The 15,602-nt window shown below is 41.1% G+C and overlaps 1 protein-coding gene across 1 annotated transcript in view; it reads right to left on the reverse strand.

The window, feature by feature from the left end:
• Positions 1 to 11,357, reverse strand: part of ABCC2 (ATP binding cassette subfamily C member 2) — a 56,045-nt gene extending 44,688 nt beyond the window's left edge. The window contains exons 1-6 of the mRNA XM_036265468.1: positions 11,325 to 11,357; positions 9,605 to 9,778; positions 3,560 to 3,685; positions 1,968 to 2,102; positions 1,649 to 1,756; positions 1,181 to 1,236 (exon numbers count right to left, since the gene is read on the reverse strand). Coding sequence (XP_036121361.1) covers positions 1,181 to 1,236; positions 1,649 to 1,756; positions 1,968 to 2,102; positions 3,560 to 3,685; positions 9,605 to 9,778; positions 11,325 to 11,357 — 632 coding nt within the window. The remainder of the gene's footprint in view (positions 1 to 1,180; positions 1,237 to 1,648; positions 1,757 to 1,967; positions 2,103 to 3,559; positions 3,686 to 9,604; positions 9,779 to 11,324) is intronic.
• Between the last annotated feature and the right edge of the window lie 4,245 nt (positions 11,358 to 15,602).

The following is a 15,602-nucleotide window of genomic DNA, read 5'->3' on the forward strand; positions in this document are numbered from 1 at the left end:
TATAGGGCTGGGTTAGAGGCTGTCTCCTGGATGCTTCTATCAAAGCCCGCCTCCCAGTTCTGGGATGGAGGGATAAAAGAACGAGACCTCTCCCTTGCTTCAACATCCCACCTCCTGATCCTTTGGCCTTGACGGAAGAATGGGGGGAACAGGAAAGGGACCAGGTGAGGTAACGGAAGAAGGTAGAAGACAAGAGAAGAGAAGGGAAGGGGCGCTACTGAATTAAAAGCTAATGGAGCATCACCTCCCCCTGCTCCTGCTCCTTCCTCCTCAAACACTGGCTGCCTCTCTGCTGCTCGGGCATCTCCTGAAGGGGCCTCCACGATGTCCTTAAGGACCTGAGCAGACCTGGAGGCCACCTCCATATTCTCTAGATCAGATCTCCTCAACCTAGGACTTGAGAAAATGGATGGAAAATGGAAAATAAATCATGTCTTTATTTTTAATAGCTTCTAGCTGATAGCTAGCCTTTCCTTCTAATACGAGCAAAGGCAACCAACCGGAGTTGTAAACAGGAGTACCCGCGCCTTTGTCCCTGGGAGAAATCACAGATACTCCCATGGCTTATGTATGCTCATCACTACCATGAAGCTATGGTCGTTAACAGACCCATCACCAGATCTTATTAGTTAATACATTAAGAAAGAAGCCCTTGTAATTATTACATCACACATTTGGTTTAAAAATATATATATATTTAGGTGGGTATATTTCAATCTATTTGTTTTCCTTTATAATCCTATGCCTTTTGTTTTATGCGTTGGAAACATTATCTGGGTGTTACCAGGCAAAAGGGTCTGTGGTACACAAAGGACAGAAATGTTTGCTCCAGATCCTCTGGGAGCCCAGGCCAACTAATTCATCCCTTATCCTCCAAATCTGCCCGCCCTGTCTGCCCCCAGATCCCTGTTCCTGTTCTGCTGCCTCCTTTCCTTACAGCTTCCTTTTCTCCAGGGAACCCCAGGCTACCAAGAGCAGGTCTCCCTCCATCCTCTGCTCGTGTCCCAGTCTGCCTAGAAGGGACGCAACAAAACTGACCCCTAAGCTTTAACATTCTCTGACCCTAAGAAGAAGAAAAATGGAGGCCACAGGAGGCATTTTGAAAAATTAAGATTTCCATCACTTTCATAAGAGTGAGGAGATGGGGATAGAGACAACTCATTCTACAGGCATTTCCTACCTGTCGTACCAACTAAAGGTAATTTTACTCAGAAATGAAGCCGTGAGAGATGGATTCTGCAAAACACACACACACACAAAAACAGAAAATCAATCAATTGGGAACAGGAACTCCACTGGACTCTTAAAATCAGAAGCTGATTTAATGTTGTTCTAGAAACTAAATATGATAATAAAGTAGCCATGTATTTATTTGGAGACCCTAAGATCATCCGCTGAATGATAATCAGACCTCTGGCATAGATGTATGGATTAACTGTCTATGCTAAAGATCGGTGGGTCAACGTCAAACCCCATACTTCCAGACTCTAGCCACTTCTGTTTCCTATGCCGTAAAATGGTCTGTACTACTGTATTCTGGGCTCGGGGGACCTCCATGCGACTTAGACACCTAGACCTTGACACCTTATGTTTGTCAAGTTGCCATCCAATTAAATAATCTATGAGGTGGTTCTATTTTAAGTCTCACCTCCGATGAGCCATCTTTTTCTGAAAATGCTGACAGGACCAGGGTCAGGATCTGGAACGCATAGCCGATGAAGAACAGGCCGGAGTAGGCAAGGCTGGAATCGCTGCCCTGTGGCAAAACGAAAGAGAGAACAAAGAGAAAATGAACCTTTTATCCAAATTAAATCTAAACAGCCCACATATGTCAGTATTTGTAATTAAAGCCTGTATCAAATCCCTTAAATACAATTCTATCCCGGAGTTCAACCTACTGTATGCCATTGGCTCTGACTGAGGAGCTGCCGAGCAGTTCCCCTCATGTCGCCCTCCTTCCTCCTCACCTGTAAGAGCAGCCGGATCAGCGTCTGAAACTGGAAAGTGCTGCAGAGTATTGAGAGGATCCAGAATAGGGACAGGAACCAAGAGTCCTTCTGCACGCACCATCGCCTGCTATGTTGGATCAGCATAACCAGAAGCTAGAGAGACATTCACAACAAGTTCTGAAAAATATTGTCATTAGCCGAGGACAAGAGGCAAAAGGATGTCAGAAAACAAAGGAAGAAAGGAGGGATAGAGGTCATCGTACTTAGTATGGCCAGGCAGAAAGCATATAAAGGCCAGATTGTAGATTTCCTCCCTGATACCACCCGACGTTCTCTTTTCTGAGTCTCCACGCTCTCCTTTGGATCCCTTCCCCACCCCATCTCTACTCACCACACCTGGGTGGGGAGCTAGCAAAGAAGGCAGAGGGTCACCATCTGCATTTTAATGGAGTTACTTTGGGAGCCAGAAAAACCTTTTCAAGACCCAAGGAAATTAACTTCAGGCACCACAGTAGTGGGGTGGTAGAGGCAGATTCTGCTGGACTGGTGCAAGGTGTCTGTGTCGTGATTTTCTAATAGTATCACAGACTAAGCAGTTAATAAAAACAACTTCCCTTGTAAATCTCACTTAGTTATAATTAATTAAATGTTGTTTTCCTAAACTCAGTTAACCGATATTCTGGTGGGGGTGGGGAGCCATGATTTCTACCTGGGCTAGTAAACCAATATTCTTGGTGGGGAGGGCGGGGAGCCATGTGTAGCAGTTGCCAATTTCCGTGGTATAAATACTCCCACTGCCACTGTGGTGGGTTTCAAGTTCCAGCCTGATGTCCTAGTTGCAGGCTCGGGAAGAGATGTACAGTCAGCTCTGTGAGCCGGCTGCAGCACACCACCACCTAGACCCTTCTTTGTTTGTTCCAAGCAGTGTTAACAAATGGGTCAGGCAGACCTTGTTACTAAGCAGGGTGTGGGTGACTGTACTGAGCACATGCTTAGTCTCATGGAGACAAGTGCTACTCAATCTTAGTTGACCATGGCTCTGTGGGAATGTAGGCCAGACATTCTGATTTTTCAAGAAAGACTTGAAATCTAAATTATTATGAAGCATCTTCCTCTTTTAAAATGATGGCATCTAGTTCAATTGCCTTTAAAACACTGGATAGTCAGTACCCAAAAAACATGCTTGCAGAAGAAACATCAGTTTCTGTCATCAAGTTTATACAAACAACTCTAGACCCTCTGATCCATTGATTGCAGTCTACAATCAATCAATTTAAAAGTAATATTTACAGAAATTAAGAAAATTATTTTATATCAATAAGCCCAAATTTCACATATCCTTAGATGGCAAGATATGAGAGCATAAGGTACATATCTTAGTCTTTAAAGCTAGTACTTACCCTAAGGAGAAGGCTCTATAGACTAGTGTTCAAAGAAGATGAAAAGCTAAAATGTGTTTTGCCCCATTACAATCAAGCTTTGCCTCATCACAGGTCCCTTTAAAAAGGCAGATGACCTTGGACTTTATTTCATTCCAAAAGAGTAAATTTCAGCCAGATGACTGCAAATAGAGATAAGATACACAGGGCAGAAGTGTTGATGGGCCTTACCCATGTGCCCAGGTAGAGGCTTGGATTGGTGTATCTAATGACAGGGACGGCAGCTTGTCCAGAGTCTTCTGTTAGTACAAAGGCCAGCTCTATGGCTGCTAGAATAAGAAGTAATCCGACAAGAACCTGGGCAGAAGAAAAGACCACTGTTAGGAGGATATAATTCTTTAGAATAAAATAGTCCCAGTAACAGATGGTAAAAATGGTAGCAGTGATTCAGATAACACACTCAATAAATATCTCTGGCATAAATGGATACATGAAGTTCAATCAATGAAATATAGTTCAAAGTATGCTATGATAAGTGTTTTGAAGGATGAGTGTGATGGTTTTAAAATAAGTCCACAGATTCTTTGGTATTCTTCCCTTCAAAAACTTCCCCTTCCTTGAGTGTGAAGTGAGTGATTTGCTTCTAATGAACAGAATGTGGTGGAAGTGACAGTGTGTGACTTCCAAGGTGAGGTCCCGGAAAACAATGTGGCTTTCTCCTGTTCTCTCTCTTAGATCACTCACTGCAGGGAAAGCTACCAGCCCCATCATGAGGACATTCAAGTAGCTCTATGGAGAGGTTCACTTGGTAAGGAACTGGGACCTCCTGCCAACAGTCATGTGAGTGAGTTATCTTAGAATCAGATCCTCTGGCCACAATAAAAATTCCAGATGACCTTAGTCCCCACATAACTTCATGAGAGACCATGAAGTAGAACCCAGATAAGCTGCTACCAAATTCCTGACGCAGGGAAACTGTGAGATAAAAATTGTTTAGTTTTAAGCTGCTTCATTTTGATGTAATTGGTTGCACAGAATAGATAACTAAGGCAATAGATTTAAAAGGAGGATTCCGCCCTGGCCGGTTTGGCTCAGCGGTTAGAGCGTCGGCCTGCAGTCCTGAGAGACCCGGGTTCGATTCCCGCTAAGGGCATGTACCTTGGTTGCAGTTTGTCCCCGGCCCTGGTCGGTCGTGCGGGTGGCAGCCACTCGATGTGTTTCTTTCACATCGATGTTTCTCTCTCTCTCTCTGTTCCTCTCTCTCCCTCCCACTCTACCTGAACAAAAAAATGGGAAAATGTCCTCGGGTGAGGATAAAAAAAAAAATTAAAAAAAAAAAAATAAATAAATAAAAGGAGGATTCCCCCACCTCAGTTGGAAGGCACTATTACCTTTCTTTAGTCACCAGTCCCAACCTTTCCCCCATATAACCCTTGAAGTTAACATTGCAAACAACTGCAACTCTATCATCCTAAAATGACTCCAAGCCAATCAATATTGTTCTATGAGCTCATGAGACATGATACATATTGTCTTGTTCTAAAGGACCACTCACCCAACAGGATGGAAAATTACTACCTCTGCTATGGAGGCCCACCAGTATGTTAACCCTCAAAATGAAGATTTTTAAAACTATCTTGCCTACCCTTTCTACTCCCATTGCTACTCATTCCCATGTCTCATTCCTCCAGGATGACTCGGGCAAAGATACTGGGCCCTTTATGACGAAAGCCAGCCAGGGAGGGAGATGAATCACTTTTAACTATAGGACTAGTGCTATTATTTAACGAGGCTAGAGTAAAAAACACGTTAATAAGGGGAATGCATGTTTCTCAAGTATATAATATGCTACATAGTAGTGTGCTTTCCTCACATGAGACAGTGAATTGGTTCTTGGGGAAAAATAATTGCTTTTGAAGTGGTAAGTTATGTTTGCCTTTAGGTAAATTAGGCGATAAAATAGAGCAAGCTGGAGCTAAAGCACCCATCCTTGAGGATGACTAGGTAAAGAGCATACCAACAAGCACACCACTCCAAGGCCAAGGAAAAGAAAGGGGCCTTGCCATGGGCTTCCACATATTAAGCTCATAAAAATTGATAAGAAATATGTGAAGTAGTCCATATCAAAAAGGACTAATTTACATTATATAGTACTACAAGGCAATTTCTAAAAACTAACAACCAATTCAAAAAGTAGACTATAAATGGATAATTTAAAGAAAAAACACACAGAAGGCTTTTAAACACATGAAAAGATGTTTAACCTCATTAATGGGAGTGCAATTTCAAATTATGGCATACCGCTTTTCACTTAATTGATTAGCAAATATCAAAAAGTTTGATAATAAAAAGTTGGTTAGAGGAAAACCTCAATGGAGGGAAATTTATACTATCGTTAAAATTTTCAAGTTCACATATGCTTAACCTAGTAATTTCATTTCTAATAGTTTATCTTACAGACACACTCATATGTACAAAACTATTTATTACAACCTTGCTTATGATGGTGGAAGATTAAAAACCACCTACATTTCTATCATTAGGGCACATAAATTATGGTATATCCAAATAACAGTATCCCAAGTAGCCAATAAAAAGAAAGAAGCAAATTTTTATGTGCTAAACAGAAAAATCTTCAAGATACAAAAGAGCATATGTGTGTGTGTGTGTGTGTGTGTGTGTGTGTGTGTATATATATATATATATATATTATATGATATTAAATTTGTGTGAAAAAATGTATGTAGGTAGCCCTAACCGGTTTGGCTCAGCGGTGAGAGCATCGGCCTGCGGTCCAGAGAGACCCGGGTTCAGTTCCTGCTAAGGGCACGTGCGTAGGTTGCAGTTTGTCCCCGGCCCCCTGGTTGGGTCGTGCGGGTGGCAGCCACTCGATGTGTCCCTTTCACATTGATGTTTCTCTCTCTCTCTCTCCTTCTCTCTCCCTCCTACTCTATCTGAACAAGAAATAAAAAATGTCCTCAGGTGAGGATTAAAAATAAAAATGTATGTAGGTGGTTATTTGTACAAGCATGAGTTATCTGATGGCTGCCAACTCAAGCAGGAATGAGTGACTAGAGCATCATGTACTTTTATGTACATTTTAAATTGTATAACCCTCTGTAAATGATCTATAAAAAGATAAAAAGTTAAATACACTAACTCCCCTCCATTTTAAAAATATGAGTAAGTGATATGAATAGACAATTCACAGAAGAAAAAATAATCTTAACAAATTTTAAAAAATCAATTGCATTAGGCCCTGGCCAGTTTGACCCAGCAGTTGGAGTGTCCACCCACAGACTGAAGAGTCATGGGTTCGATTCCTGGTCAAGGGCACATATCTTGATTGTTCGATTCCCAGCCCTGTTTGGGGTCATGCAGGAGGCAATCAATTAATATGTCTCTCTCACTTCGATGTTTCTCTCTCTCTCCCTCCCTCCTACTCTATCTGAAAAAAAATCAATGGAAAAATGTCCTCAAGTGAGGATTTAAAGAGAAAAATAAATCAATTGTATCAGTACATATAGAAATGCAAAATAAAATAATAGGATGCTATTTTGCATATAAAATTAAAGAAAAACATATTACATAATGCTAGCAAAGGTGCAGAGAAATGCATTTTAACACACTTTTGGTGAGACTATAAATTGACAGAAATCTTCCAGATATGGTAATTCTACTTCTAGGAATCTATTCTGAAGAAATAATCTGAATTTCAGGCGAATATTTGTGCACAAGAATGTTAGCTGGAGTCTCATTTTTAATAGTGAGGAACTTATAAAACTTAAAATAACCCCAAAACAATGGTGGAGAAGTTTGTTGGGAGGAGTCAATGCTGCAAGAGTTGTTAAAAAGGTTATGGTATACTCAAGTAATGAACAATTTTAGTCATCAAAATTGGGTTTAAGAATAATGTTAACCCTGGCCGGGTAGCTCAGTTGGTCAGAGCATTGTCTGGATATGCCAAGGTTGAGAGTTTGATCCCCTGTCAGGGCACATACAAGAATGAACCAATGAATGCATAAATAAGTGAAACATCACATCAATGTTTCTCTCTCTCTCTCAAAATCAATAAATGAAATTTTAAAAGAATAATGTTAACACAAGGAAATGCTTTTTATATCATCAGAAGTTAAAAAAAAAAGTAGACTACAAAACTGCATATACAATGAGTTCAATTATATTTTAAAGCAGACATTGAAAAAGACAGGAGTTTCCTGTCTAAGATGCCAGGTTTAGTACATTTATCGCCCATCCATCCCCACCTCATTGAAATGATAGTAAAGTACTCAAGAAATAAATCTGTAATAGCAGTGAGAATATGAATGAATAAAGGTGAGCTCAGTAGACCAGATACATTTTAGAAGACAAAAAGCAAACATGTCAATAGTGACAGGTAAAAGCAGAGAAAACCATGGCTCAGAACACACAAGGAAAGGCAACAGTGACGGGGGTCGAGATAGGCATTACTGGTCGCTGTGCTTGTATCTTCTGTCTGCCCCCCAGATTCACTCCCCACTCCTGTTCCTTCAAGCTCAGAGTAGTAAGTTTGCTGCTTAAGCTCCAGGCCCCTCTGTAAATACAACCACCTCATGGTATCCTGCTTTGCTTCCGCCACCTGTTTCCCGCTGGGACCCTGACTGGTAGACCTGCCTCTTCCAAGCCATTCTCTTCTTCTCGACAGAACCCCCCCTTTGTAAAACATCTGCCCTACTCAGCTCAGCCATGTGGTTAGGTGGAAACTGGACCCATTTCCAACCCCATGAGGTGAGTTAAAACCAGTTATAATGGCCCCATTCCCCTGGCCTGTGGCTGCTTTAATCATGGACATATGACACAATTCTGGCCACAGAGAAGTTGGGGACAGCTTGTGGAAACTAGCTTGAGGGGGCTTCTGGGAAAAGTTTTCTTCACCATTTGAAGTGATATATAGATACGGAAGATAAAGAACTCTTTATAACTCAACAATAAAAAGACACAAATAACCCAATTAAAAAATGGGCAAAGGGCCCTGGCCGGTTTGGCTCAACGGTTAGAGCGTCAGCCTGCGGTCCAGGGAGACCCGGGTTCGGTTCTGGCTAAAGGCACGTATCTCGGTTGCAGTTTGTCCCCGGCCCTGGTTGGGTCGTGCGGGTGGCAACCACTCGATGTGTCCCTTTCATGTCGATGTTTCTCACTCTCTCTGTCTTCCTCTCCCTCCCACTCTATCTGAACAAAAAATGGAAAAATGTCCTCGGGTGAGGATTAAAAAAAAAAAAAAAAATGGGCAAAGGGTTTATTCAAAGAAAACGTTTTCCCAAAGAAGGTTTACAAATGGCCAAAAACATATGAAAAGCTGCTCAACGTTATTAGTCATTAGGGAAATAAAAATCTCTGAGCGTCAGTCAGTGCAAATCCCACCTCCTTTGGCCCAGTTCCTTTCTTCCTTCCTTGTAGAGAGCAGGCACCCTGAGGTCATTGGTGCGTATGCTCACAGAACTCCGCGTCTAATTTGCCTTTCTAAAAGCCTGCTTAAAGATCAGGACGGATGGGGGAAAACCTAGTGAAAAGAAGCAATGGTGGGTTTTCTGAGGTAGCAATCTCAGTTGAGGGTCTTTATTTTCCACCGGATGTTTTCTGCATTAATCAATGCAGCTGGCTGAGGGGCTCCTCCCCTGATTCCTCCTGGGCTCTCTCCTGCCCCCTGTCATTTCCATCGTTTCCCTACTCAGGCAAGTCACTGGGAGCACCCACCGTCCTCCCTCTCCTCTGATGGATCATCTCAACTTATGGATGACTCTGGGGGAGTGAAAGCCCTATTTCAGATCCAAGTGTGGAGAGATGAGCGATGGTGGCTTGGTTGCCTTATTGGGGCAGAGGACATATCATATGGTTCATTTCGCCTCACGGTAGGTGCCAACTGAATTACAGTCTCCTGATATATTAAAACAGCTCAAAGATAGGAAATCCCATGTTCTCTTCTCTAATACTAAAAAGGCAACAACTACATATTTGAGTGAGTACCCATTATTGGTTTTCAGGGTGTCCACTACCCATAAGATTTCTAAGCCACTCTTCTTTTGCAAAAATCAAAGTCACCTTAACTAAGAAATATTGCAAGAGACCAGTGAGGCATAGGGCAGGTGGAGAGAGAGAGACATTCAGAACGTGGTTCTACCTGAGACCACAGCACCTGGGAAGGCTGGTTAAAGACAGGGAAGAAGACACTTGAACCACCAAGAAAATGTCTCTATGGTGCACCAAGGAATTAGTTAGAAAACACTGGGGTTACCATACCTGCTTAGTAAGGTAGAGTTTGGTTATAGAAGATCTCTTGGTCCTGGATCTATACACATGGAGAAGCTGCCAAGGGGCCAGGAGCCAAAGGAAACCCAAGGGAATCCACACCAGAACAGTTTGCTCAAAACAAAGTGGCAGGTCCGCCTCTGGGCTATCCAGCAGTGAAGAATTCTGGGGGACCAAAATGTAAGGATCATTGGCTACATGTGTCTAAAGACAGAAGACCAGCCCTAGCTCACACCCTCCATCCCAACCTGTTTCCAAACAATTTTAACTAAATTCTGTATCTACATCCAGCCTGACCCTTTAACTAGCTGTATTTTTCTATTCATCTCCATCGATATAAATTCACCACTTGATTATGTTTAGTGACTTTTTTGGGCAATGCAACTTCTAAGGATCTTTCTTCCTGTGATTCTAAGCGAATTTCCCCACCAGCTATTCTGACTAAACTTTACCACTGCATTTGCCATGTGGGAAGAAGAGGGACCATTCCCCAACCCAAAGGGGAGAATAGTTCCTTGGGATATAAAAACAACTTATTCTAGTCTTTAGCACTAAATGAACTCACTGGAAGACATTCAAAACTGCAGGCTGGTAGAATGCTTAGTCATACTATGACATTTAGATGCCAGAGAGATTATGTCAGAGCCCAAGGGCTTACGCAGAACCCGAGGGCGGTTCAGCACAGAAGCGGCAATGATCATTTTTCTCTCAGCAAATTCTGTACTAGTCTTTGCATTCTGCAATGAAGAGAAGTTTCTTATAAGTTGAAGGTGGTAGTCCTGAGTCATGTGAGGGCAGATTTTTCTCTCCCAATAAATATATTTTAATTGTTTTGTACAACTAAACAGACTCTTTAAAGAAAGGTTGAGGTGCCCTGATCAAGATGACCTGCCAGATAATTCTCAGAGAGAATTCTCCAGGTTGGCCTATTAAGCCCACCTTCCTAGGGTATCTGTTCCCTGGCCTAGAGAGCCTTGGGGCCCAAGTTCTTCCTAAAATTGGGATGTTCCTGCTCTTCTGATCTCTCCATAAGGTTATCTAACTTCAGAATTAAGAAGACTTATCTGAGACACTTAAACGATTTTGACAGTCTGGGTAATTCTGGTGCTGATGCCAGGAGTTTGTAGACCACATTTTCTCCAATGTCACTAAATCCAAGGTCCTTTCTCATTCTCTCTTCCACTAAACCATTTAGTTTTGTTGCTCACCCTGTTTATCTTGAAATTCTCTGCTCTAATGTTTCAAAAATGTGTCTCAGTGCTCATGATGCCCAGATTTGCATCCCTGGCCTCAACGTCCGGTCCGTATCACTAATTTCCCGTTCACCACATTATTGTTTCAGCACCAACATCTCTCGACCGGACTCAATCATGAACCTTCTCTTCTTCCTGCTACCCCACAGATTACACAATTCCCACTCCTAACACGGGTGGGATTTGAAGCCATGTCCCTATTTCTCTTTTGAGAGGCAATTTTGTGGATAGCTTGTCCAAGAAAAGTCTGGGATACAATAAACATATGTTATGAAATAAATATATTACTTCTCCCACATAGAATATCCTCTGGAGATATTATGACATTCTTTCATTTAAAAAATACCCTAAGCTTTAGACCAACTGCATATCTAACTTTTCTGGTTCTTATACTGGCCACTCTAGGCTAATCTACTACTTGTTCTGAGTTTGGGAAGAAGAAAAGTATAATTTCTCACCCAAAAAGTAGAGTTGCAGAATGTATCCAGCATGATTCCTGGAGTGTTTTTGAAGTGAAGACTCCCGTATGATTGTGTTGTTTCTTATTTACTTATTTCCTCAGAGGCGGTGGAAGGTGAGTAGTGATGTGTCTTCTCCCATTCTGACGTTACAGCTTAAGGTAGATCTGACCTTTCATCCCAACAATTTAATCGTTAACCTTGCTCAAAGGTTCGTTTACATGATCCCAAGGGATAGACATGTGACCGAGGAGACCAGGGACAAGTAGATTCGCCAGTTCACACAAGTACCAGAAGCCTCTCTAGGTGTGAGCATATCTAAAAGGAACTACTGAAGATGTCAGCAGAGCTGAGCCCAGGAGTGGAGGAGCCTTTCCTTCTCCTGTGGACACGTGATCTGAAGAGAGAAGCGTCAGTGGAGGGGTATGCATCCCTAAACGTGCAGGTTCACTTCTGTTTAAGGCCTTAGAGTTCACAGAAATGTGAAATATCCTACCCCTCTGGGTTTTTAATTAAGAACACAGAACTTATAATATGGCTAAAAATAGTGTAAACTTGGAAAAAGTCAGGTTATAAAATAGCTTATTCAATGTGAACCTACGCATATATAATTTATGCATTTATGCAACAAAATGTCGACCTTAGCTTAGGATTGTGATTTTGATTTTCTTTATTTTCCTTTTCTGTATTTTCTGATTTTTCCATAAGTATCAGGTATTATTTATGTAATAATATTTTAAAGCAATTTTTTTGCATTGTGGCAAAAAACAAAACAAAACACATGTTGTAAAATGTACCATCATAACCATTTCATACAGTTCAGTAGTGCTAGACATATTCACATTGTTGTGCAGCCAATCTCTAGAACTTTTTCATCCTGCAAAACTGAAACTCAATATTCATTAGACAACAACTTCTCATTATGCACTTCCCCTAGCACAGTAAGTATTCTTTTAAAATCAGGGCATCCTATCAAACAACAAGTGTTGGCGAGGGTGTGGAGAAAAGGGGACTCTAGTACACTGCTGGTGGGAATGCAGACTGGTGCAGCCACTATGGAAAACAATATGGTGTTACCTCACAAAATTAAAAATTGAACTTCCATTTGACCTAGTGATCCCGCTTCTAGGAATATACCCTAAGAAGCCTGAAACACCAATCAGGAAGAATATACATACCCCCATGTTCATAGCAGTGCTATTTACAATAGCTAAGATCTGGAAACAGCCCAAGTGTCCATCAGTAGACGAATGGATAAAAAAGCAGTGGTACATATACCACTGGATTATTAACATTGAAAAATATATAAATTTTATTAGGACATTTATTCAGTTATCATCCAATAAGAAGATAACCATAGATGGACTTCCACACTTTTCAGTGTGCCTATCACAGGGTTAAAATTATTTAGGCCTTGGGATGAACCCAAGGAACATCAAGAGGACAGAAACATGAAGTAAACACTGGTTCCCCGCCGGGGTTGAGGTCGTGTAGGAGGCAGCCAATAGATGTCTCTCTCTCACGTCGATGTTTCTCTCTCTCTCCCTCTCCCTTCACCCCATTTTATGTAAAAATTGATGGAAAAATATCCTCAGGTGAGGATTAAAATAAAACACAAAAGACAGTAAAAAAGTGGAATACAAAAGTAGGACCCAAGAACAGGGGCAATAAATATAAGAGTAACAAATATGTACTGATTCAAATGAACTGTCAATATTAATTATTCTTTGGGCAAGGGAGAGCAGGAGTTTTGGAGACTTGACTGTTTACAGTATACATTGGCAAGGGTGGAATAAATGTCAGAGAATTTTCTGTAGCCCAAAATAGGTTCTGAAAGAACTAACGGGGGTAACTGGGGAACCATTATCTGAAGTCTTTTGGAATCACTGAGAATTGCAAAAGTATCAAAAGACTGGATGGGGCAAATGCCTTAATTCTTTTAATAGAAAGATGCTGAAAATCAGATCAAGTCTGACATTAACCACTGAAAAGATCTAGAAAGTTTTGCTAAATGAAGAACATCTTTGCAGTTTTGAAAGGAAGATGATCATTAAGAACCAGAATAAGTACTTTCCCCCCCCCTTCTTTATTGATTTTAGAGAGAGAGTGAGGGAGAGGGAGCGATAGAAACATCGATGAGAGAGAACATCGATTGGCCGCCTCCTGCATGCCCCCCACCGGGGATTTGGCCCACAGCCTGGGCCTGGGCCCTGACCGGGAATTGAAACGGCGACCTTGTGGTGCATGGTTGATGCTAAACCACTGGGCTACACCAGCCAGGCCAGAATGAGTACTTTAAGAACAAACCAGACAACCTAATTTAATTTCCTTTTTAATGTGATTATTACATTGACAGCTGGTATAGTGTATCCTGAACTTAGCAAGGCCTTTAGTTGTTTGAAGAACGAAATATATGTAAAGAAATTAAAAGAATGATGTAACCTGAGGAAGATGTCTACCTACATTCCAAAAGGGTCAGCAGTAGCTTCAGCACCTTCAATATTTTTATCAGTGACTGATAGACATTAAGAGAACTCACATTTACTGCATATCTATTATATGTTAACATAGCTTATATGTCACATAGATTTCTTTTTTTTTTTCCTCCTTTATTGATTTTAGAGAGAGAGGTAGTGAGAGGGAGAGATAGAAATATCGATGAGAGAGAACATCGACTGGCCACCTCCTGCAAGCCCCCCACTGGGGATCGGGCCCACAACCTGGGCATGTGTCCTGACTGGGAATTGAGCCGGCCACCTCTTAGTGCAGGGGTCGAAGCTCAACCACTGAGCCACACTGGCCGGACTCACATAGGTTTCTTAAATAAGGAATATATTTCTATGTTAGGTACTTTAAAATTTTTGTCTCATTTATCCTCACAATAATCCTATGAGATAGGTATTTCTATTCCAATTTACCAGTTAGCAAACTGAAGTTCAAAAAGGCTAAGAAAATTGAACAATGAAGAAAGAATATACTCTGGGAAATAGAAGGTCTGATTAGAAGATCTTGAAGATTTTATGATTTAATATACATACTATTTACACAAAAGACAAGACCACTGTGGTGATTCCCTCCACCTAAGGATTACACCCCAGGATTTCTTTAAATCACAAGCTCTCCTAGTGCCCTGAAAATGTGATCTGAATGTGTTAAATATATGCAAGTTTTCAGGGATGATCTTATTCTATTGGATGAAGTGTTCTATGAATCCCTCTTTTAAATGTTATGGATATTTATTTATTTATTTATTGGTGGTATGTGCCCCTAGCGGAAACCGAACCCAGGACTCTCTGGTCTGCAGGCCAACGCTCAACCACTGAGCCAAACTGGCCAGGGCTGTTATGGATATTTAAAGACCGCACCAAGAATGGCTGCAAGATGTACAGGCCAGGAAACCTGGATTCTGGCCTTAGCTCTGCTGGTCTTAGGTAAAATGATTTCTCCTAAATCTCTTCTTAATGGTCTCCAGAAATCTCTTCTTAGTGGTTCAGTGTGTGTGTGTTATAAATAATTGATCAACCCAGCGATCCCACTTCCAGGAATATATCCTAAGAAGCCTGAAACACCCATCAGAAAGAATATATGCACCCCCATGTTCATAGCAGCACTATTTACAATTACTAAGATCTGGAAACAGCCCAAGTGTCCATCAATAGATGAGTGGATAAAGAAAAAAAAAGGCTGTGGTACATATACACTATGGAATACTATGCAGCTATAAGAAAGAAAGATCTCTTATGCTAAGCAAAATAAGCCAATCAGAGAAAGACAAATATTGCATGATCTCACTTATTTGTGGAATATAATAAACAAAATAAGCTGATGAACACAATAACCCAGAGACATAGAAGTAGGGTACAGACTGACAAACCTCAGAGAAGGTGGTCAGGGGGGAGGGAAGAGGTAAATCAAAGAACTTATATGCGTATATGTATAACCAATGGACATAGACAACAATGCTATTTGGGGGGGTGGGCGAGATAGAGAAGAGGGTGTCAATGGGGGGGAAGAAGGAGAAACATCTGTAACAAACATAAATAAATAATTGAAAATAAAATAGCTAAGTGAAAAAAAATGATCAAAAAGAAATGATTCAGTAGGAAGGAACGTTTGATCACGATGACTCAGGGGAAAATATGCTGTATCATCTGTACTTCGTAAACAAATGTTAATAAGTGGTTGAATTTCAATAACTGAAAAATCTACAAAAGTTCAATGTTCAAGATAACCACAGAGTTGTATACTTTTAGTTAATGATTACAAATAGACTTAAAA

This window comes from Molossus molossus, unplaced genomic scaffold (genome assembly GCF_014108415.1).
Source record: "Molossus molossus isolate mMolMol1 unplaced genomic scaffold, mMolMol1.p scaffold_m16_p_17, whole genome shotgun sequence".
Classification (NCBI taxonomy): Eukaryota; Metazoa; Chordata; class Mammalia; order Chiroptera; family Molossidae; genus Molossus; species Molossus molossus.